At 53.7% G+C, this 23,997-nt stretch overlaps 1 protein-coding gene across 5 annotated transcripts in view; it reads left to right on the top strand.

Annotated features, from left to right (window-relative positions):
• NRG2 (neuregulin 2) overlaps positions 1 to 23,997 on the top strand; it is a 178,180-nt gene that overhangs the window by 137,975 nt on the left and 16,208 nt on the right. For 2 of the 5 annotated variants that reach the window (XM_024123286.2, XM_024123278.2), the window contains exons 2-5: positions 4,668 to 4,839; positions 9,265 to 9,383; positions 15,446 to 15,566; positions 21,978 to 22,036. In XM_024123286.2, the coding sequence (XP_023979054.1) occupies positions 4,668 to 4,839; positions 9,265 to 9,383; positions 15,446 to 15,566; positions 21,978 to 22,036 (471 nt within the window). Of the gene's footprint in view, positions 1 to 4,667; positions 4,840 to 9,264; positions 9,384 to 15,445; positions 15,567 to 21,537; positions 21,615 to 21,977; positions 22,037 to 23,997 lie in introns of all 5 variants that reach the window. The other 3 variants (XM_024123282.2, XM_024123275.2, XM_024123287.2) reach the window with 2 other exon arrangements.

The following is a 23,997-nucleotide window of genomic DNA, read 5'->3' as shown; positions in this document are numbered from 1 at the left end:
ACAGGGACCAGAGCTGGATGCTGCTAGAGCAGGAGACATAGGCTTTCAGTATCTCAGATGATGCTTGTGAGGAGCTGTTAAGAGACACAAAAGAAGACTCTTCGTAAAGAACACAGCATGATTGAAATGTATGGTTGTTTTTATTGTCATCCTTTAGCCCAGTGCTGTCTAACAGGAATATAATGTGATCCACATATGTAATTTAAAATTTTCTAGGAAGCACATAAAAAGTGGCGGGGGGAGGCAAAACAAACCCAGACTTTTCGTCCTAGCTCACACAGCCTCATGTCAGTCACCTGGGCCTAATTCTCCAGGCTCCCCTGCCTTCCAGAATCTTCTAGCCACCTGGGCCTCTTTTATCCCTTGAACTCACCAAGCTCATTCATCCCTCAAGGACTTTATCCAGGAGCTTATTACTGCCTCATATTTCCTGAGATTGTTTGCTATTACCTACTCTCCTCACTCTAATGCAGGCTCCCAAGAGCAGGAAGTTTATCTGCCTTGTTCACCACTGTACACTTAGGGCCTGGAACAGTGCCTGGCATATCGTAGGGTGAATGAATGGGGAAAAAGTGAACTGGATGGGGTTGTTCTGAAGTGAGTGGACTATCACTCGGGTCAGGTCACACAAGGTTCTCACTAGATGGGGTGGCTCCTTGTGATCTGAAATGCTGTCCTGGATTTCCCATTGGTGGCAGGGAACGACCTTGAAGCCCCCAGTTCCTCAGGCCCTCTGAATTGGGGTCATGCCTGCTGTTTCTGGGTCAGTCTCTGTGTAACCATTACCACCACCATTAAGCAGTGGCCTCGGGCTCAGGGCACAGGGCGCCAGGACTTGTCAGGAAGCACCGCCTCCTCCCACCAGGTATTCCGCCACCCCCGCCCTGGCTCATTGGGAGGAAGGGGGCCTGGGTTGGGGAGGGTGGGGTCAGGGGTCTCCCTCACCTCAGAACTTCAAGGAAGGTCAACACTCTCCAAGCAGGGGAAGGAGGCACCTTAGAACTTGAGAAGAGCTCTCTGTGTCCCCAGTTCACGAGGAGGGGGAGGAGCCTAGTTGAAGGTCAGCAGGTAACCAAGAGGTTAGCTCACTGGGTGTCAACCCAACCTTGGAGTAAAGCCACCTGTGAAGATGTGTTCAGCTTGCAGCCAGCTGTCAAGCTCTACACTTACAATATGTGCTCCTGCCTAGCGTATGTTACATATTTATTATATATTTTTAAAACCCACATACCTGGACCTATCCTCACAGGTCCTGCTTCAGAATGTCCAGAACAATGTCCCTGGCACTGACACACTTTTTAAAGCTTCCCATATGGTTCTCATTAGCATCTAGGGTTGATAACTATTGATAAGGAGTGACTGGGGCCCCGAGAGCAAGCAGACGGGGAGGACGGTGGGATGTAGTTAAGGGGGAAGGATGCTGAGGCAGGGCTTCAATCACACTAGAATAATGAAGTTCCAGAAAGTCCCACAGATTGATAGGTTGATACACATAAAACCTCTGAGTGTCAAAAACAAAACAACAACCCCAAAACAATAAACCAGCATTTAAAAATGTAAGAAGCAGGTAATTGGGGGAAAACATTGTAGCAAAAGGTGAATAGCCTTACTATTTATAAAGAACTCTTACAGATCAGTAAGAAGATAAGCACCCAATAGAAAAACAAGAGTACAGACAAGAACAGGCAATTCAAAAAGAGGAAATACAATGAGCCAATACACTTAGGAAAAGCCGTCAGCCTCACCAGGAATCAAATAAGTGCAAATGAAAACAACAAAGAGGCGTTATCTTTGGCCTAGCTAATTGGCAGAGATTAAATACATGATAATACCTCATGTTGGTGAGCGTGTGGAAAAAACAGGCACCATCGTTCACTGGTGGGAGTGCAAATTGGTGCAACCTTTCCAGAACACAGTTTGGCAACGTGTAAAGCTGAGGAAGATTGCACACCTTTCTGGCGCAGCAAGTCCACTTTTAGGAAGATTGCCTTAGGAAATAATTGTGGATAATAATAACAGTAATAGCTAACCTTTATTAAATGCTCTGTGCGTGCCAGGCTCTACATCCCTTATATTATATAATCCTCAGTCATCATCCCATGAGGTAGGAGCTGTTTTTATCACCTGTGTTTTACAGATGAGGAAACTGAGGCACAGAAGGATTAAGGCAATAGCCTGAGGACACAGAACTAACAAATAGCAAAGCCTGGGTTTGAATACAGGCAGTCTGAGTCAGGAGCCTCACTGCCCGTACAGCAGTATACACTGGATACGTGCAAAGGTTGATGTGCACTGGATATATACACTGGATGAAGCTGCAAGGGTGTTCCTCTGGGCTTGTCTGTGATGGGGTGTGGTGAGGCAGGGGAGAATGTATGCTGAACGCTCCACAATAGGAATTGGTTACATAAGTTCTGATTCACCCATTCAGGAATATTATGCAACCCTGAAAATGGTGCTATAGGGAAAAAATGTGTGTGTAAATACTAGGGGTTTTTGTTTATGCTTAAAACGTCTCTGAAAGGATGTAAAAGGAACTGATAAAATTGATTGCCTTCTAGAAAGACAACTGTGTGGCCTTGGTCAGAAGTTAGAGGGAGATCTGTTTTTTAAGCTATATACCCCTTTTCACTTCTTGAATTTTGAATCATGTGAATATATTCTCTATTAAAATATTTATATATCTATAAGTGTATACACACATAAGTTGTTATGTTATAGAACTTATTCCAGATAATAGCATTTCAAGGAAATAAAGTCAAGGGTTTCCCAAAAAAGCTCCAAGACCCTTACATGGGGAATCATACTGAAGTCAATGAAGATACTTCTTTAGTGTTTACCCACATGTTTCCCAAACTGATTTGTTCATGGAACCATTTTCTTAAGTAGTAGCTATTATCCTCTTTCTGGATATGCCTGTCCTATAGAAGTCAGTTTGCAAAATGTTATTAATACTTAATGCCAAGGTGAAAGGCTTACAGTGTTTCATTACATGAAAGAAACATGTTACTGGCACTGATCCCACTTTGTTTAAAAATAGATGTGTAGGGGTGTGTGTGTGTGTGTTTTAAATACTATTGAGTACTAGGATAATGGATGATTTTATTTTCTTTTATCCATTTGTATTTTCGAATTTTCTAAAATGAACAAAATCATTTCACAAGCACCATTTTTTTGAATCTATGTACCATATTTTTTAAGGCTTTGGGAGCACTTTCTCTCCATGCTACCCCTCCCCCTGTACCCCATGCTCATCTACTCCCTACTAAAAGCAGCAGCCCAGGGTTGGGTTCAGTGAGGGGCCCCTGTAGCCAGGCCCTCTCACCTGTCTTTATCCAGAGCCAGCTCGAGCTGTGACTCTGAACTGGTAGGGGAAGAAGCAATGGCCTAGACAGGGTCAAGTCAGTCCCCAGACAACTCTCTGGCCCCAGCAGACCCTCCCTTCAACCAGTTTCTCTGTTCCTCAAAGAGAGCCATTGAGGCTGCAAAAGCAGACACCGGCCTGCTACAAGCCTGACACACTGCAAATCCAGATACCTGGGCTCTGTGGCTGCCTGGCTGGGTGACCTTGGCCAAGTTTCTTAACCTGAGTCTCATCTTCACCCTTTATGTCAGCATGACACTTGCCTTACAGAGCTCGGTGACCAAATGAGAGCACACACAAAGGCACTGGGTATCCTTTACAGGGCTGTCCCAGTGGAAATTATCACACACCCCAGCAGGGAGCATGGACTTGCCATCACTGTCCTAAGAACAGAGTACTTTTTCCTTTTCTTTTTTTAGGTTGTTAGAGGGAGGGGGGCAAGGAGATGAAACATGGGAGACCAGGGCAAGTGGAAATAGAATGGTGTTCAAGAAAAATGGGAGAAGCCTCTTAGCTTGGCATTTGCAGCCCTGCAGCCCTGTGCCCACCAGTGTAGCCCCAGGCCCCATCCCCCACACAGCCACACCACTTCACCCATTCAGGGCAGCTCACCTTGCTGACCACGTGCGATTCTGCTAAACCACAGCCTGGACCACCTCCCTCCTTCTAGCTCCCCCATCCTTTAGCTCTCAGCTGAGTTAGCTCCTCCCCCAGCCTGGGCTGGGGGACACGCCTCTGGGCTTCAGCACCCCCAGGCCTCCATAAACCACTCTGTGATGTCAATGCCAGGTTCCAGCGCCTCTGCTAGACTGAACTTCCTGAGGGCAGGAGCTGTGTCTGTCATTTTGGTCCACTTGTGTCCTCTGGGCCCAGCATAGGCCTGGGGGTCTGGGACAGGAATTAGATCATGAGCACTGAAGTCAAGGAGACCTGGGTTTGAATTCCAGTTCCAGCCCCTTGGAGAAGTGACTTCACCACTCTAAGCCTCAGTTTTCCCCATCTGTAAATGGGTTTAATCATTGCAATGAACTCACAGGGTGATTTTCATCAGCTAATGTGTATCAAGCTCTGAGTACCATTCCAGGCATGAAGGAAAACTCTCCATAGGCGGTACCTACACTGACATCATCGCAGACCCTCTGTGAAGGCTTGTTGATTTGAACTAGGAAACGACACCAGGAGGGGTGGCTCCCCAGGCTCACCCTCTACCCCACGCCCCAGGGACAGTGGCCCTTCCTCTGCTGCGCATGCTTGGCGCTGCCCCACCACCAACACACTCACCTCCTGCCTTGTATCCCCACAGCCACCCGGCCCAAGCTGAAGAAGATGAAGAGCCAGACGGGACAGGTGGGTGAGAAGCAATCACTGAAGTGTGAGGCAGCAGCTGGTAACCCCCAGCCCTCCTACCGCTGGTTCAAGGACGGCAAGGAGCTCAACCGCAGCCGCGACATTCGCATCAAGTACGGCAATGGCAGGTGAGCGACATCCCTCCCTCAATCCACCCAGCCGCCCCCCATCCTTCCTCAGAAGGAGGGGCCTGAGCCGGGAAGAGCCCAGGGCTGTGCCCCCAGATCCACCCGTGGAACCAGTTCCAGTCCCCCCTCTTCTGTGGCGCCCAGTTTCTCCTTGCAGCTCCGGCCGCTCTGGTGATGCTGCCCCAGCGTCTTGCAGACGGTACCTGCTTAATTAATGTCCCCAGATGGTTGAAGGCAATTTGATTGTCCAAGTCAGCTTTAACTGTGGAGTCCCATCTTGTGCATAAAACTTCTCAAAGGACCTGCCACAGGGTCGGAAAGCCCACCATTGGGCAGTCTTTGGTGAAGGACCCTGACTCTAGAATGTGTCTGGGAGGGCACATGTGATGATGGGCTGGTTCCTCAGCTCAGCAAGCTGTCACTAGGCAGACAGCCAGGTAAGGGAAAGGCACATGGCTTTGACTGGTGTCGGAGGAGTCTGTATCTCAGACAGTTCCCCCGTGACATGGAAATTGACTTTAGTCTTTGAGTCAGTGCTCCAGGGAAGAGAATCTGAAGCTCTAGGGTCTCTGGGCTGTGGAAGGTGGCCTCTCTTCCATCTTGGATTGGCCAGACAGGGGGCTCCAGGCACCAGAGAAGCCAAGAGTCCAAGGGCAGCCCCTCACCTCTCTCCTGAGGGGCTGTGAGAAGGCAGGACAAGCCTGACCTCTGTTCTGTGGGCCCTGAGGGCCCTGTGGACTTCCCTCTCTGGCTGAGGCACACCCCAGCCTTTCCTGCCCCTCCAGAGGAGCTATCATTTCCTCCTCACCCCTGCAAAATGCAAATGAAGATGATTTTAGAGGACCCTCCAACCTGTCCTACAACAGAAGGTGATGGAACAAGGGTCTGGGCTCAGGCTGCTCCTGGTTCGCCGGGTGACCCCGGATGTACACATCGTGCCCTCAGGCCTTAGTCTCTGAAACCTGTGAAAGAGGAGGTGGGGGTCAGGGGTCTGGGCAGGGCTTCCAGTTTTCTGACTCTCTTTCTAAGAACGGGGAGCAAAGACAGGACTGGTCACCCTGGAAAGTGGTCCAGGCAGAAAACAGAAAGTAATTTAAGAGGATTTGGTGCAGATCAAAGGTTTATGGCTAAAAGAACACTGCTTCCTAAGGGAACTTGGGAGGGCGGGTCTGGGGTGTCACCAGTCTACACGTTGCCCATCAAGCTCACCTTCTGAGGCCACCTCACCCCTTCCCCACCAAGCCTGGCTCTGAGCTGGAGAGAGGAGTGGACAGGCTTCTACAGCTTTGGGGGCCCCGTCTCCCCTTCCCCCTACTTCACTGAGACAGCAGAAGTCAGGAGACGGGGTGCTCCTTGTCTGCCACATTACTCTCAAACAGTCCACAACATGGCCCATCCTCATCCCCATTCCTGATCCGCACGTGGCCCTCACACTCACCCACATCCTCCTGCACACACAGAGCCCTTGTGCCACCAACAAACTTCTGATTCCCATGTTGTGACTCAGAGAGCTGCCGCCTCTAGACACGTACTTCACCTGGCATGGGGGCTAGCGGTTAGGGGCAGGAGTCTCCTTTCTGGCAAAATCTTCTCTTTCCTTCTGCCCACACTGCGGCTTGCACTCTGGCCCTCCCAGCACTCCGTTCTTCCCAGGCCACACTCTGTCTTGACATCACTCTTGGTCTACGGAGACCCCTTCCCGGTGGGTGCCGCCTGTCTCTGGGGCTGCCCCGCTGAGGTGTCTCACCCAAGGCTTCCTGTGCCGGGAGAAAACCGTCCCCCTCCCTAGCCCTGGGCATTGAGCCCACCCGTGCAGAACCGAGTGTTCCCTTATTTATGAGGGGCAGGCTGGAACTGGCCCCTCGGGCAGGCAGCAGGAGGTAGGCACTGAGGAAAACGTGCGGACGGGTGGAGGAAGCAGCCACCCAGATCCCTAGTCCCTGCCAGCAGAAAGCTGGCTGAGGAAGGAGGGGAGGGGCGTCCATCACAGGGGCAGACCTGGGTCAGCCTAGCGAGCGGGCACTAGGCCTGCCAGAAGGTGGGAGGGAGTCCTGAGTCCTTGGGACTTCGGACTGGAGCTAGGAGTGAGGAGAAGAGAAACATAGTTGCCCGCACTCCTTAGGGGCCTGAGAGCCCCACAGAGCCCTACCCTTCAGCCCTGACCCCAGAGTCTCTTGTGCAAGGCTGGGGCCACCTTCCTGGAACTGGGGAGATCATCACACACCTGGTAACCCAAGATGTCTGCAGCCAGCAAACCTAGGGGTCATTGTTTATGTCCCCTTGCCTCTTTCTGGCACCTCAAAGGGGAGTGGCTCTCCCTGCACCCCCACCTTTCCACACATCTCACACCCCTTCATGCGCGAAGCCCTTCCTTCTGGTTTTAGCTTTCATTCCTCCAGATAACTGTGAGCCTAGCTCCACCTTGTCCTGCTGCATGTCATGTCATGTAAGGGAAGCTCCTTTGAGTTCAGCTGTGGGTGGGTGACAAGGAGGTTCTGAGTCTGTGTCCCCTATACCTTCTTGACCCGGAGACCCTCAGGTGATCCCCTACTCTGCTCATCTAATGTCAGGGAAGAGCTGGTGGTCAGGAAGCAGAAGCCTGGTTCTGGGACAGCTGAGATCTGTGGCATCTAATTAGGCTGGAGCCAGGAAGGAAATGCTGTCTTAGCCAGAGAAGCCTCCAGGGCTCTGTTTAATGAAGAGAACAAACTTGAATTGACAGAAGAGGGTTGTAGGCAGACACCAGGCCAAGGAGACAGAGAATGGTGTGAGCCGGGAGGGGTGGAACAGAGTCAGGCAGCTGTCACTGTCACGTCGGCAAGGACATCACCACAGCAACAGGGCCTTTTTGACAAGACAAGCTCATGGAGGCTGGTTTGGGGGATCTTGGAATGAGGAGGTCTGGGAAGAGCCCAGCATCAGAGGCTGAGGTGGAGCTCAGGAGACAGGTAGGTCCCCAAAGCACAGCCCGGGGAGGGATGTGGGTCATTTTGCCATCTCCTCCATCCCTGGTGCAGCCTCTCTGCTCACCATCCACACCTTCCCCCATCAGCTTCATGGCTCTGTCTTTCCATCCCTGGGCCCAGGGCAGAACAGCTCGGCTACCCTACCTCCCATGCCACCACTCCTCCAACCCACTGCGCATATTCTGGGAATCTGATTTTTTAACTCGGGCCTAAAAGAGGAGGAGGTTACATCATGTTAAGAAATTTTCATGCTACTTTTTGTTTCCCCCGGGGACCAGGCTGGGGTCCCAGGGTTTAATGCAGAGCTCAGACTGGCCCTAAAGAGCACTGGGGCTGAGGGAATGGGAGATGTGAACAGATCCTACGGAGCCCAGGCACCCGCGGGCAAGTGCAGGGAAGCCCACGGAAGGAAGGAGAGGTTTGGCAGCGTCTTCAGAAAGAAGAGGGGAAGCAGGGCCAGGTGCCCTGGAGTCATACACAGCACTGAAGTCTCTGCCCAGGCCTCGCCCCACAACTCATGGCATGCAGGGCTGGGTGCAAAGCCCTCCACAGAGGGGTCAGCCTCAGCATAGGCTCCAGGAGACAGCCCACGAGCTGCGTGGGGCCCAAGTCCTCACCAACTCCAGCTCCTTATGCACCTCTGCCTTTGCTTTGCCGGGTACCCTTGGACAAGTCCGGAAGCCCCTCTGGGACTCAGTTTTCCCATCTGTCCTGCCCTGTCCTCCTCCAGATTAGCCACGAGGGTCAAGTCAGGCCTTGAGGATAGGATCTTTCTGTTCCCTGAGGTATCCAAGCTCCCAGCACACAGAAGGCACTCAGTGAACATTTGTTGAATGAATGAAGCGAAACCCCTTGGGGAGGCCACAGAGTGCCCCTTAGTGGCAGGGGGGACACAAAGGCAGGAGAGAGCTACAGGTTTGGACTGGGAGGCTGGGCACAGTTGCCATGGGAACCTGTTAGATCGGTGGCCCTGCCGGGTATCTGGAAATAGGCCTGGCTTATCTAGAGTGACGGGGCTGCCACTTCTAAGAGAAGGCTGAGGTAGCTGTGAGCCAGCAGCTGCTCTCCTGGAAGGAGGTGGGGGGAGACGCAGCAGGCCTGAGAGAAGGGCACTAAAGGAAGAGGAGGGAGGTGGCCATGTGACTTCCTAAGGACTCTACTTTCCTCCCCTAGAAAAATGGTTACAGAGAAGGCCCAGCCCTGGAAAAGTGAATGTGAGGATTCATGGACTTAGAATCCCATGATCTCCTGAGTGCCCAGGTCTCCCTCCAGCCCTGGGGACTCTGCACTCCACCTGGACCCCAGCAATGGCTGGTTGGAGGGAATCTACTTCCCGTCCACGCTGCGTAGACGCTGTGGCTGTGCAGGGAGAGGTGACCTCTGGGTGACTGCTGGGGAGCCACGGCCAACCTAAGCCCTGGCTCACGCCTCTCCCCCTCTTATCCCCTTCCCTAACCAGAAAGAACTCACGACTACAGTTCAACAAGGTGAAGGTGGAGGACGCTGGGGAGTACGTCTGCGAGGCTGAGAACATCCTGGGGAAGGACACCGTCAGGGGCCGGCTCTTCGTCAACAGCGGTAGGTGGTCCCCCAACGAAGGGAGGGGTCCTAGAGGGGTTCTGTGGGGTGGGCCAGTTGCCCCCCAGCCCTAGGGAGGCCCGCACATGATCCATCTTGCACTTGACTCCTCTCCCTCCTGCCACTGCCGTATCAAGCCCCGAGATCTGAGCCGATTCAGAGAAATGCAGTCGAAGCATAAATGTTTAGCTTTGTTATCTGGACCTGGAAGAGCCGCCAGCTCTCGTTTTAAATACCCTGAAAACTAAATATTTTGAAATCAAGAGGTGGGGGTGGGGGGAAGGATATTTTTAGAAGGCAATTATGGGAGGCTGGGCTGCCAGAAGCGGGGCTCCGGGGAGAGGCAGACCCAGGGTGCGCGCGAGCTGCCTGCCCGCTGCTTTGCTGAGCGCCCGAGTGCAGGCAGCCAGCTCCGCGGGGCCACGGGTGGGAGGCTTGGGTGCCCCGGGCCCCTGGGGGCAGCCTCAGTTCAGGGATGGCAGGACCCTCTCCCACAGGTCATCCCCTCCCTGGGAAACTGCAAGGTCAGGAGCCCACGGCACCCTTTGCTTCCCCCCTCCGCAGAGGCAGCTCCGGCTTCGGCATGGAGGCGGCCTCCCTGCTGGGCTGTCCTCTGGTTATTGCCCTTGACTGGAAAGTCACCAAGGCTGCCTGTCCTCAGGCCGCGCCCCCTCCACTCCAGCCTGAGTCCTCAGAACCCCACAGCTCTCGTTCCTCCTCCTGACACCCAGCCTCCACGTACCACTTGGCTACCTGGTTGTTGGGTTCGCTTCCAGTCCTGCTCCCAGCACAGAGTCCAGTCCTGCATCTCCCTTCATCCCCTGTGTTTCCACCAGACAGCCCTCCAGTACCCCCTACACCCAGCGCAGTCTAACGAGAACCCTGCCCTCTGACCCTCAGAGGAGAGCCTGGCTCAGACCCGGTCTGCCGTGTTGTAAGGGACCTCCCTTGTCCTCCCAGACTCTCAGCTCCTCCATCTCCCTTACCACTGGATCTACCAGGTCTGAGTCTGCGAGTCCTGGTCCGTCTTCTTTCTGGATCTTTCACTCACATCTGTCCTTTTCATTCCAACCCCACCTCAGGGGCAATCCTGGCCCGGGTTTCATCCCTGCTGAACCTGGACCAGAGCAGCAGCCTCAAGATGCTTTCACCCTGTCACTCCCCCACCCATGGAGCCAAAGAACAAGGACTCGGTCCCACAGCCCAGCTCTCACAAATCCGACCCAAATGACCTTTCCGACCCTAACTGTAGTCGGCCTCTCCTTCCCATTTTCATTCTTCCTCCTGCGCCATCTCTCCCAGACAGCTATCCTCCTGACCAGTCCAGCCCACCGCAGCGGCACTCCCAGCGCAGGCCCCACTCCTGGGCCACTCCTCGGCCCTCTGTGGTCTTGTGTATCTCTCTCTCCAATTCTATCAGATCATCCTTCAGCTCTCATCCTGTTGCCGAACTATCTTTGCGGGTGTGACCTTCGGGGTGGACCGTCCCGGGGTGGCTGTACCAAGTCCTGGGATATCGGGCTGGGCCTGGCTTTGCCCCAGAGGGCGGGCAGGTGTGACCTGGGGTGTCACAGGATCGTGGAAGCCCTGGAGAGGCTTCTGGGCCTGCCCCTTACCTGGGGGCTTAGAAAGGCTAGCTGTTTAATCACAGGCACACCCATGTATACTGTCAACTCAAGCCTTCAGCGAGGCCTAACTCAGCAAGACGCTGTTCTGAGCACTGAGGGGTCACCGTCTTGGCTCCCAAAGTCCCCTCAAATGGCAGGAAGCTAAAACCTGAACTCAAAGCGTCTGCCTGTTCTAACACACTGAAGAAGAAAGACAGGCAACTTAACAACGGGAGAGGGGGCATCCCAGGCAGGTGGGAGGGGAGCCTTACAGGATGAAGAGACACTTGATCTGGGCCTTGAAAGACGAGCAGAGATTTTCTCCAAGAGCAAGGGAGAAAAGCAGTTGCAGTAGCTGGCAGCAGGCAGAACATCTCTGCAGCATCAGCTCCTTCCCGGCCCATTTTCTCTTCAGAGACCCAATAAACTCACTCACACCAAGACACTAATGGCTGATAGAGGCTTCCTGGGTTTATCCTTCCCAGGTGTTTTCTTTAAATCCCCCCAGCCCTTGGCAACCAGAATCTCCTCTCTGCCGCTATGGATTTACCTATCCTGGACATTTCCTATAAATAGAATCACAGAATATGTGGCCTTTCAAGACTGGTTTCTTCAACTTAAAATAATGTTTTCAAGGTTCATCCATGTTGTAGTAGTATCAGTACTTCTTTCCTTTTTGTGGCTGAATAATAATTCCATTGCCTGGTTCTACCACATTGTTTATATATTCATCACCTGAGGTTGTTGTGTCATTCTAGTTGCTTCCACATTTGGACTATTATGAATAATGCTGCTATAACATTTGTGTCCAAGTTTTTGTGTGGACATATGTTTTCAGTTCTCTTGGGTATACGCTTAGGAGGTGAATTGCTGGGTCATATAATAACGATGTTTAATTTTTTGAGGAATGACCAGCTGTGTTTCAAAATGGCTGCACCATTTTACATTCTCACCAGCAAAGTATGGGGGGGTTCCCATTTCTCCACATCTTCACCACCACTTGTTATTATCCATCTTTTTTTTTTTAAATACAGCCACCTGAGGGGGTGTGAAGTGCTATCTCACAGTGGTTTTGATTTTCATTTCCCTAATGACCTTCCAGGAGTATTTGCATTTAGTAAGAGACAATGCTTTAACCTACAGAAGAGATATCATCATCAGCTAAGGAGACCAGACTAGACCCTGGGATGGTAGAAGAAGGTACCTTTCTCTCAAGAATCAGATGTCCATTTGCTCATTAGAAATATTTGTAAATATTCGTTAAGCACCTATTACATGTCAAGTGCTGTGCTCGACACTGGGGTTCGTTCACCAGTGAAGCAGACAGACATGGCCTCTGCCCAAATGGAGCTTACATTCTAGTGGAGGAGCTAAGCTTTGGACAGCTAGTAATTGCACAACTAGTCCTTTAATTGTTAGAATAAGCACTACAAGGAGAAGTTACAAAGCTAAGGGAAGGAGTAAAGGAGGAGCCTGAGCAACCTCTCTGAGACACTGATATTTTGAAAGTCCTGGATAAGAAGGCACGTGGCCTCTTAGAGGAGCTGGACTAAGCCAGTGGAGTCTGAATATACTGCAAGACAGGGACAGGACATGAAGCAGGAGAGGTGGTTAGGCCCAGATTAGACTTGGGGAGGGGGAGGGGGACTTTATCATGAGTATGAATGGAAGCCATTGGAGGGTTTTGATAATGGAAGCGATTGATCAATTTACATATTTTAAAGACCACTTTGGTAGCAGCTGCGAAGCGAAAAAGTTAGAGATGAAGGCAAGAGTGAGGGCAGAAAGACCAGTGAGGAGGCAACTGTGGCCATCCAAGAAAGAGACCACGGAGGCAGTATTGAGACATGGACAGAGCCTCAGGAGGAGGTAGGAAGGCAGCCCTCGGTGATGGACGGCTAGGGGTGGGACAGAGAAGGACCAGAGATCAAAGATGCCCTCTAGGCCTTTGGTTTGTGCTGTCCAGTCATTGAGATGAGCAAGGCTAGAGGAACAAGTGGCTGGGGCAGAGGAGTGGGAGCTGAGTTTGGGGTGGCCCGGCTCCATCCCCACGGTGGTATCCAGGGAGCGGCCAAATTCTCCCACTTGGAGGTCATTTGTCATCTTCACATCCCCAAACACGGGAGAACACAGTGAAGAAATACGAATAGGCTGACAAGGGAGCGTGACACATTGCCTTAGGAGCCCTTGTGTGCCGGAATAGCACGAATGCACCTCTTCAGCGTGGAAATCTTCTGGCGTGAGCCTTCACCACCAGCAGAGTTGGCTGCCGTGAGCTGGGTGGGCCCTGCCGTCACAGGGGTGGCCTCAAGGTACTTCTTTTTGAGGTGGAAAGGCCTATGGTCACTTCCCTCTACACCTTCTACAACCAGCTTCCCCCATTGCCCTCCCTTTTTACCTTTCTGGGGCCTCAGCCTAGTCCCCGTGATGACATGGTTCTGGCAGCCCTAGGCCATGGATCCCAGGTGGGGCCCTGTCTTCCCTCAGGAGTCGTCCTCTGCCTCCCAAGGCCTCAGTGAGCACAGACGTGCATGTAGACAGGCCCAAGCATGCGGCTGTGGGCCTGCCACCATCCTCGCTCCTGCCGGCCGCTCATGCAGCCCAGCTTTGGGCAGGTTCCTCCACCCCTGGCTGCAGAGGGCATCAAGCTGGCCTGAGATTTCTCTGGCTTGGCCAAGGCCCATGAGAGGACTCAGGCCCATGGTCCACATCGTATTTGCATTCGTCTTCTCGTCAAGCCTTGGTGCTGACGTGTTCTTCCATGAGGGACCAGGTGCCTGGTGAGAATGCTCAGCCAGACGTTAGGAGCCCTGAGGCCTTGTTACAACACACGCTGGACTCTGGAAGGCTCTTCCCGGCTCTCTTTCCTCACTCCTCCTTGGCAATGTAACCGAAGGGCAGGACAACCTCTAGGGTCCTCCCGACAATGAGATTTTATAATTCACAGGCGTGGTCACCTCAGCTGTTTGTCTTCTCTGTCCCTTTCTTAGTTCCCTGGGTCTCACTGACCCAGAAGCATGTGGGTCCCAGCCTTGTGTGGGGTTGAGCAGAGGTGGACGACGTCAGCAGGGGTGGGGCTCGAGGATGCCAGACCAGCAGCAGGCATGATGTGGAGGGAAGGTGGGAGCTGGCCCTACCCGCTGGGTTTTATCAGCGAGCTCCTCAGACATATACAGAGGCAGAGCTGTGTATACACTCCCAGTCCCGTGCTCCATCTGTCTCCCCACACGTCTAAACACTCAGGGCGCCAAGTGCCTGCCCTCCTCCTCCTCCTCTCATCCCCCCACTTACTTCGGGGGATGGTGGAGACTCAGTACCCCTGAGGAGACAGGACCGGCCAAGGTAGGACGGGCCACCTCAGTCAGGAGGCCACTGCTGGGTGGGCTTGAGAGGCCCTCAGAGCCACAGAAGCTGAGGGGGGGGAGCAGGAACCGGTTTCTAGCTGCCCAATATGGATACACAGCCTAAGAGGTTAGCTAACAGATAAAGACTGAAATCTGGGGCAAGAATTTTCACTTGAAACCAGGCTTCTGGATGCCATCCCATTGGGGAGCCGTGCTTTTGTGATTTTCACTCATCAAATGAATCGGATCCATCAGGTGTGCAGTCTGGGTTAGCAGCCTTGAAGCCCAGTCTTGCTGTCACCTAGTTTCCACATCCCAGCTGTCGCCCAGCCCTCTCCCCAGCAACGTGAAGCCCCGGATTTATGGCCTGGGCTGTCCAAGGCCTGGAGGCTCCCTCCAGAGGCAACAGCTGACCGGGTGGGGGAGGTGGAGGCTGCCTGATGAGGGAGGACATGAAGGCGGCCCGGGATGCTTATGGAGACGCACATAGCGGCCTCTGTAGCATTTCTTGGTGGCTTGGCCCAACTCTGGGACAAAGAGGGGAGAGACGGAAGCTAGGGTTCTCCCCACATGTCCCTAGATCGCAGAAAATTACAGTGTCCAAAAAGGTGCCATTCCCGTCAAAGCCCAGCTCCCTGTAATCACGCCCTGGTCCATGAGAGCCCCAGCAGTGCAGACAGATATAAATGTCTCCTCCCTGAACCCCTGTGACTTGCCCCCCACGTAAGACATGGTGCCTCATCCACCTGCAGTGGAGCCCCCAGAAAGGCAGGCAGGTAGGCAGGCAAGCAGCAGAGGTGGGCCCTTATGCCAGAAGATGAAGCAGTTTCTGCTAGCCTCTCATCCCCTCCAAAAAAAGAAAATCTTCCCAGCCTTTGAAGGTTTGCCTGGAGCAAGGGTGCAAGGTGGTGCTGGGCAGATGGTCCAAGCTCACAGTGGCCTCCCCTTGGCCTTGTTGGTGACCTGGGAGGGACCACCAGACCTTCCCCCCACCCCAGCCATTCCTACAGTCTCTGATCGTCCAGCTTTGAGATGGGCCATGAAGGAGGTGATTCCTGGGGCCCAGAGGTGGTCCCAGTGGGTCACCAGCACGTGTCTCTCGTACCTCCAGTGAGCACTACCCTATCATCCTGGTCGGGGCATGCCCGCAAGTGCAACGAGACAGCCAAGTCCTATTGTGTCAACGGAGGCGTCTGCTACTACATCGAGGGCATCAACCAGCTCTCCTGCAAGTAAGTCATCAGTGGGGGCAGGCATGGGGGCAAGAGCAGGGGGAGAGAGGCTGGGGCAGAAGTGGAGGGCTCTAGGAAAAGTGAGCTTCGAGATACTAATAAGGGGTCTCCAAGGGGTGTAGACAGGGAGGTTTGCCCCACTTCCTAGCCCTTTCCTGGAATACAAGGAGATGTAAGCTCTAAAGGGCTCAGGGCTTCTGCAGTCCCAGTTTCCCAGGCCCCTACCCACCCCATATTCCAATGTCCACCCTTTCACCAACACCTTCTAGGGAGATGGCGAGACCAGTCTATGCCCGGGGCACTGGATTCTCTCTCTCTCTCTCTCTCTTCCCCTCCCCATCTCTCAGCAACTTTCCAAACTTTGTTCTGATGAACATTGCCCAGGGTGCATCTTCCCCAGCAGTGAGGAGCCTGGCAGGGTCAGGTAGGGCACACGTCCCAGAGCCCTTGCTAGCTGAGCTCTGCTCTTATAGCCTTGAGGGAAGAAGAGGGCTCTGCCCCCAGTGCTTGCCTCAGGACCTGGCTCTTCTCCCTACCCAGCAGGACCCCAGTGCCCAGATATGCCCTGGCTGCTGCCTGTGCCACTTCAGTCCCTAGCCCCTCTCTGGGGAGTGAAGGGCCACCAGCAAGGACATCACTCTGGGTGTGGCTGAGTGGGGGAGGTCAGGGTTGAGGAAAAGCTCATGTTGGGACTCTGCCTCCCCCCAAGAGCTGCCCCGAAGGAACTCCCAGGAGCTGAGGACCCCCTGCTCCCCACCCTTAGCAAACAGGGTAAGTGGGAGCACAGTGATCAGGGAGGGCTTGTTCGGGCCCAGCCACATCTTCTGGGAGCCGGGCCCCCACTGCCCCCTTGACAGATTCTCTGGTGGGTGAGCAAGGAACAGGTAGGGGAGCTTGGTGAGGGCAGCACAGCTTCTGGCCGGATCCTGAGTAGAGGGAGGGAGGCCTAGTTCACAACTTCGGGTTTCAAAACAGCCCGAGCCTAGGGCGCTGGCGATGTGCCAAAGCTGCCCCATTGCCGTGGCATCTGGGCAAGGGCCAGCAGAGCACTGATGAAGATTCATGGAGAGAGGCGTTTGCCCTCCCCACAGATAAGGTCAGATTCAGCGCTCCTCGGCTTTCCTGCCTTTGACCTCCAGCTGCAGAGCTGCATCTCCCTCCTGACTACAGCCTTGGCCAAAGACCCCTCCACCTCACAGCGTGATAACGAGGGGCCATACCTCCTTCACGCCCTCCCCTCAGTGCTGGGTGAGCTGAGCCTGGACTGCCAGGCACACCTGTGCCTCTTGCTCCAGCTGGCCTCCTTTGCCAGCATCCACCTCGGCTCCACCTTTCACCTGCTGCCATCCGCCTTCCGGCCTCCCCCATCCTGAATCTCAAGGGACAGTCCCAAAAGCAACAGCAGGTCCCCCAGGGAAGTTCTCAGTCCAGACTCAGCCCCTCATCCTTCCTCTCTCTTTCTGCCTCTAGGAAGCTGCCACATTAGTGCCACAGACCCTGGGGAACATTCTAGCGTTGAAAATGCTCTGAGCACTTTGGAATAGATCTATAGAAATGCATAAGCATTCTGGAATACCTCACAGAGATGGCCCAGCCCTGGACCCCTTCTTCTTGTCCCCCAAAACAATCACATACACACCAGGCCTCTCTTCTTCCCTAGCCGCCCCTTGGATCCCAGAACCTTGAAGGGATCCAGCATTGTCACTGGCTTCAGACAGAAAAGGTTTGAGCCACCCGGGACAGGTGTCGGGGCTGAGGAGGGCCATGGGACCCAGGACTCCAGTGCCAGAGTTTAGTGTGGGAAAGAGTAGGGAGCTACAGGATTCCCAGGGGGCCCTGCCAGCAAGGCTGTACCCCTAGGACTTTCTGGGTCCCACCCAGCTAAGTCTGAGAGGAGCAGAGGGCAGGAGCCTGAGCCACTGTGAAGATGCTGTTCTGTTTCCCCTCCCCACCAGGGCAACTGGGGTTCACTGCTTAGAACCTGAGCTTGGTACCCAGAACCACCACCTCCTCATCTCAGCCTGTCCTGGGTCAGCCCCAGCCAGGGCTCCTGGAACCAACTTCCCTGATGCCCTGAGCCCTCAGGGGAGAGGGGCATCCCTGGCGGGGATTGCGATCAGGAGGGCAGGTCCTCAGAGCTGTGCTGGAGAAGGGCAGGGGGGAGGGGGGCAGGGCAGAACCCAGAGGCCATTCTGGGGGTGGGTGAGCTGGGAGGGAAGGGGGGTAGGCCTCTTGGGGTTCCTGATGACACCCTGAATGGAATGCATGGAATAAAAAGGAAAGAACTTAGGAAACGGAACTCACGTCGTACCATTTGTGCTGTTTGTTTACTTTTTATTTTGATTTTTTTGCATTTCCGCTTAGCTTGGATAATGAAACTAGACTGGTCAGTTTCATTCCAGTTTCTACAAAAATCAGTTTTCCTTCCTGGTTTTCTGACACTTGTTGTTGTGTATTGGTTCAGAGCCCTGCGGGGAGTGTTGGAAAGCAGGCACACTCCGTCCCTCCTGTTTTTCTAGAATTCAGAGCCAAAAGAAACAGTGTCACTGATACTGGATTTTGTTTTAAAAAAGGAAAGTTTAGGGGGATTTGAAAACGGGGGTCCAAATCAAGGTGACCGTCTCCTGTCTGGGCCAGACAGGGGCCTCTGCACTTCCTCTTGCTGCTTTCTCCTCTTCTCTCCGTGTTTTTATAGAGCACGGTTGGTGCGTGACTCCTGGGGACTGGTTCAGGGGATGATGACAGAACAAGACTCTCTTTCCAGCCCTGTGCACATACCAGTGGCATGCCTCCCTTTCCCATCAGCTCACCCCCCCATCCCCTCTGCTCCCATGTCCAGGTGATTTCCCCCATCCCATGCCCATCTGCCTGCTCATCCTCTCCACCCACACCCCTCATGAGGCCAGAGACCCTTCACTCCCTCCAGTGCCCGGGGCACACCCTCATCCTTCATCCTCCCTCTCCCCTGGGTGAGGGCAGCACACATGGCATTATCCCCAGGCTACCAAAAGGAGAAACTGAGGCCCGGGAGGTAGGGTGGGAAGACGGGGAGGCAGAGTCCCAGCCTCTCTGTCACCCCAGATGCAGCCCGTGGGCTCTCCTCTCTGCCCCTCTCTCACCCCTGCTCTTCTCCAGCCCTGAGCACAGACCTTCCCGTAGTCAAGGATGACAGCTTGGGGGGAAGGGCTGGGAAGCCTGTTACCTGCCGCTCCTCCTAATCTGTCCCCTGTGTCCCTGAAACTCAGGGGCTCAATCCCTGTTTGAGTGGGAACTCACTACCAGCCAGCCACCCACGCCAAGTTCAGGCCCTGCTCCTGGTGGCTAGGCTAATGTAGGCTGTACCCTGTTACCAGGTCCTGGCAACAGGGTAGAGAGGCTGTAGGCCCACCCCCAGAGCCTTCTCTAGGGAAGCCCCAGCCTCCTGGACGTGGCTCATCCTCAACAAGCAGGGCTAAGGAGAGAACAGGAGTGTCCAAAAGCCCCGTGAAAGGAGCCAGTGCCTGAGGAACAGCACAGGTGTTAGTCCTCCCAGCCCCGTGCAGTGGCCATCCCCCCCCCCACCAACCTTCTCCTTTGTTCAGCTAGTGGGCACTTTCCCAGGGCAGGAAGGTTAGGACTATATCGCACAACTCCAGGGGGCTTGTTCGTGTTGTACACGGTGTCCACAGCACCACCTGGAGCTGTGCAGCTCTGTGGCCACGAATAATACGAGGACAGAGTCGGGGTAGTCCAGGCTGGGTGTGGGGCCGGGAACGCAGGGATGTGCTCAATTACCCTCCGTCTCCAAGAGCCACAGGAAAGCATCCTGACTCTCAGCAGTGGGAATAAATTCTCCTCTGTCCCCTCCTGCCCCTGCACTCCCCCATCTTCTCTTACACACACACAGGTTTTTCCTGTCTCCAGGAGCTGGGCTAATCTCAGACACTGGACACAGTCAAGCCTATCTCTTTCTTATTCCTGATTGCAAGAGTCATTTTGGCAACGTCCTGGGTCTTTATCGTCCACCCCCAACGATGCTGCTGCTTGAAAAGTCATTCCTGCGCCTCTAGTCCCATCCCAAGTGGAATCAGTTTCCGAGAGCTGAGGAAGAAGGGCTGAGCCTGAGTGGAGCTGGTCGGAAAGCCTTAGCCACTGCCTCCATTTTCCTGGGCTGGGATGACTGGGGACGAGGGCGAGGGGTCAGAAAAGGGCGTATTGACGAAGTTGTAGCCTCCTCCTCCGAGCCACCCTGTTCAACAGGATGAGCGTGCTGTCAGCTTCACGTGCAGGCTCTCCCCCTTCTCCAGACACACTTCCCCCGCACCCCGCCACTACCATTCATTAGCCAGGCACACCTGCACACACACTGCCCCGGCTACAAGGACCAGCCTCCTGCCTCCCCTGAGGGAGATACAGTAAGGCCCAGAGAGACTCCAGCTATCTGCTCATCAACCACTCCCAATCCTCCAGGCTAGATTGGAGGCCACAGGGTTTTTGTGAGGGTCTATCACAGTCAATCGCCATCACCCCCTGTAAGTTCAAGGGGCTACTGATGGTTAGTATACACTAGAATGCTAAGAGGTAGAGTACATTCACCTCTTGGGGAAGTTTACTGATTAACGTCACTGACCTGTTATTGAGGGGACGCTGGTGATGGGCTTACCTAATTTCCTAATTTAGAAGAGGCAGAAGAGCATAGACCCATCTTCGAGTAGGGGGTGGTGCGGGAGGGTCAGTCTGGCCCTATCTGTAAGCTTCCCTTAAGTATCTGGCCTTGCTGGGGTTCAGAAGAGAGTACAAGGGCTGGGCATGTCTCCCAGAAATCTACAAGACAGGGACTCGAGGGGAGAGTGGCAGCCAGGGAACAGAAGAAAGTGGACCTTGGGGGTTAAGGACAAGGTCAGGGAGATGGGAGTGGGTGGTTCTCTGCAGGAGGCAACGTGGGAGAATGAACTCCCGCGAGAGCCAGGCAGTGATGGAGGAGCAGGTCGTGGGGAAAGGGCAGGTGTCCCAGGCAGCCAGTTGGCCCCCTGATGCGGAACAGGCTGCAGCCCCGCCCCCGCCCCCACCCCTCCACCGTAATTCTTGCCACCTGAGGCCAGATGCCCCACACCTGCCCTCAGCCTGCCAGCTTTGGGATGCTGGTAATTCAGGCTTCTCTCCACCCTCACCTGTTCCCCATAAGCTTTTCCCGTGTATGTTGCTCTAGGGCAGCCTTCCCCAAACCGTATGTTCACAAGGATTCCTCAAAAAACAACTTCCAAGGTCAAATAAATTTGTAACATACTGGAAAGTTCAGCTCTTTCCTCCTACAAAACTTTTCATAGCCTTTCATGTGCCAGCATGCACTGCAACTCTACAAGGAAGCCTGGGAATGGATTTCCTAAACTTACTTGGCCACAGAAACCCTCTTTGAGAGAACAGATGAGACACCTCCAAGGCCCCTTTTGTTGTAGGCACACAGTCTGGGAACAGCATTCCCAAGTTCTCCTTTGAGCTTTCTGGGGTCTGTTTCATGCATGAGAAAACCTGCCCAGGGCCCTGGAGAGAACCCTTTGGTAGGGCTTGGAAGGAATGGCTCCCCAGAACTTGGTATTCCAGAAGACTCCCAGCCCCCCAGCCTACTGACTGCCTGGCACCAAGGGTCTACAATTCTGGCTTCACGGGGCCCCAGGCAGGTCAGAAGGGAAGTCTCAATGACCATTAGGACCTTTAGGCAGTAAGTTCCCAATTTCCCCACCCTGCTTCCCCAAATCATCTTCTTCCCTACCCCTCCCCCGCTTCCCCACCACCTGGAGCCACATCTATTAGAGAGATTTTGAAGGAGATTTCCGAGCCCTCCACCCAGCCCCGACTCCAGCCCCTTCAGCAACGAGTGTGCCCCAGCGCTCGACTTGGTTTTCTCATTCATCACTGTGCACTTTGATTTCTAACCTAAGCCTCGCGGATGATGCCAGTTTGTTCTGTGATTTTTCCCCTTTTCCTTCTCCAGATGTCCAAACGGATTCTTCGGACAGAGATGTTTGGAGAAACTGCCTTTGCGATTGTACATGCCAGATCCTAAGCAAAGTATGTTTGAAGATACAAACACGAGTCCCTGCTCCTTAGAAAGCTTCTGGGTGCAGTCCCCCCCAACTCCTCACCCCCTTGTAGGACATAGGGCCAGGGGTGTTGGTTGTTTTGATCTTTGGCTGTTTTGTTTCTTTTTTGTATTTTGGTTTGTTAGTTCTTTTGTTTTGCTTTTTCATTTTTGGCCTAATCCTTGGGTTTAAAGTTCAGGGCTGCAGGTAAGGGGCAGAGTGGCAAGGCCGGTACAAATGGTAACAGTGGCAAGGAACCCAGCTGGCATTGGCAGGAGCCCGTGCCGGGGTGTTGCAATGCCTATGTCTTGCTATCCTGGCTCTCTCTTTCTGGTTTTCTTTCTTTTGGTAGGTGTCCTGTGGGATACACCGGGGACAGGTGTCAGCAGTTCGCAATGGTCAACTTCTCCAGTATGTCTCTTTCTTCTATTTCTTTCCTTCCCTGGTAACTGACAGTTCTTCCCCCACCCTACCCCCCACCCCGTGGGAAGGATGGGGCCTTGCTTAGAGAGATTGGGGTGTGTCGGGAAACGCGGGGTGCTGTCCTAGGCTCCTCTCAGTCCTCATCAGAAGCCTGTGTGTGTTACTGAACCAAACTTGGGTCCCCTACGCCACACACGCAGCAAAGCTAACCTACTAAACCGGGTGGAGGTGAAAGAAAGAACAGCGCTAGTTGTAAGGTATCAAGCAAAGAATACAAGGGGCTCATGGGAAGGGTTTTTTAAGACTGTGGGAGGGTGGGGTCACGAGGTGCGTGATCAGCTCATGCTCAGTCCTCTGATTGGTTGATGGTGAGGTAACAGGGTGATGTTTCAGGAATCTCAATCATCAACCTTCTGGTTCCAATCAGACTATAGGGTTGGGGGTGGTCATCATGTAGTTAACTTCTAACACCTGGTGGGGTTTTAGTATTTGCAAAACAACTCAAGGTTATACCAAAGGTCCTTGACTTTGTTTTATGGCTTAACTCTTATTATTTTGTCTTGTTTGTTTTCCTTTGTTTCTGCATTTTCTCACTTGTCTGATTAAATTTGCTCTTTGGAACTCGAGGAGAAAGGCCTAGGAGGCTAAAGCTTTTCTACAAACAAGAGGCAGGGGTCACTGGGGGGATCTTTCCTGGGGAAGCACCTGAAGGGCCTTGCTCAGTTTCACACAGAGGAGACTGATACACCCCCTGCCTCATGTTGCTGTACTGCCTGGTCGCAGTAACACTGAATTCTCTCTGCAGCTGCTCAGAGCCAGGCTCAGGCCTCTTCACCACTGGGGTCAGGCAGCCTGGCCAGGACGGGTAGAAGCATTTGCAGAGCCCTCACCTGCCTCTGAGAGCCTGTCTGACGATGTCATGCTGTTGGTGGGGCCGGGCAATGAGTGTGTGCACATGTGTGCTCGTGTGTTTGAGAGAAATAAGTTCTCAGAAAGCCTGCCTTTCCATCTGGCCAGAGTTTGTTTTGGTTTGATTTGGGATGATGGGGGAGAGTGGGGAAGGGGGATTGAGGGAAAACAGGTCCCAGGGCAGTGGTTTCCCTGAAGACCAGAGACATCTGTGCAGCTAGATGTTGGAGTAGGGGTAAGGGTTGCCGCAAATACTAAGGCATAGAGGGAAGAAGGAATCAAGGGGTAACTGGTGACTCTCTCCAGGCCCTCTCTGGTCTCAGTCCCCATCCAGGACTTCATTCCCTTCCTTTCTTCCATCTCTGAAGTTGGAGCTTTCTGGTTTGCACAGTCTGCCGAGAAAAGTGTGACCCCTGGAGCTGAAGGATGAGGCCCTAACTGTGGCATGTTTTATTGGGGGCTGGGAGCAGTGCCTTCAAGTGCCATCAGGTGGAGGTGGAGCAGAGCAGAAAGCCACAGGCTGGCCATGGACTCCATTTGGGGCCCAGCGGTCCACTGGCCTGCAAGGCGGGACCGTGTCCCCCATCCTCCAGAGCACGCTAGGTGCCTGCTCGACCCACCACCCACCTCCTCCTCTCCAGGGAGGACACATGGGTCCCATGAGGAATTAGAACTAGATTGATGGTGCCTGGGCATGAAGAGGCCGAGGGAGGGACCCAGGGGCCATTTAGGTAGCCCTTAGAGAAAAGGGGTTTGGGGCTCAGGGTAGAGAAAGGAGCCTTCCGATCCTTCTCAGACCACAGCACAAAAGCCTAGACATTCCCTGCACAGGAACCTGGAAGCCAAGATTTGAAGAGGAGAGGCGCCAGGGAGGTCGGGGCTGGTCATCCCAGGTGGTCAACTCTCTTAATAGAGTGTTGGGGGCAGCGCTGTCCTCAGGCCCCTCCCATTGGAGGCCAGGGAGGAAGGCCACGGGGATAAGAACAGAGCCTGTGGGCACGTAGCCCAACAGAACTCTCCAGAGCCCAGGCTCCAGGAAG

The sequence above is a fragment of the Physeter macrocephalus genome, chromosome 8 (assembly GCF_002837175.3).
Source record: "Physeter macrocephalus isolate SW-GA chromosome 8, ASM283717v5, whole genome shotgun sequence".
NCBI classification, from domain to species: domain Eukaryota; kingdom Metazoa; phylum Chordata; class Mammalia; order Artiodactyla; family Physeteridae; genus Physeter; species Physeter macrocephalus.
Note: the sequence above shows the minus strand (reverse complement) of the source record. Positions and strands in the feature narration are given on the sequence as shown.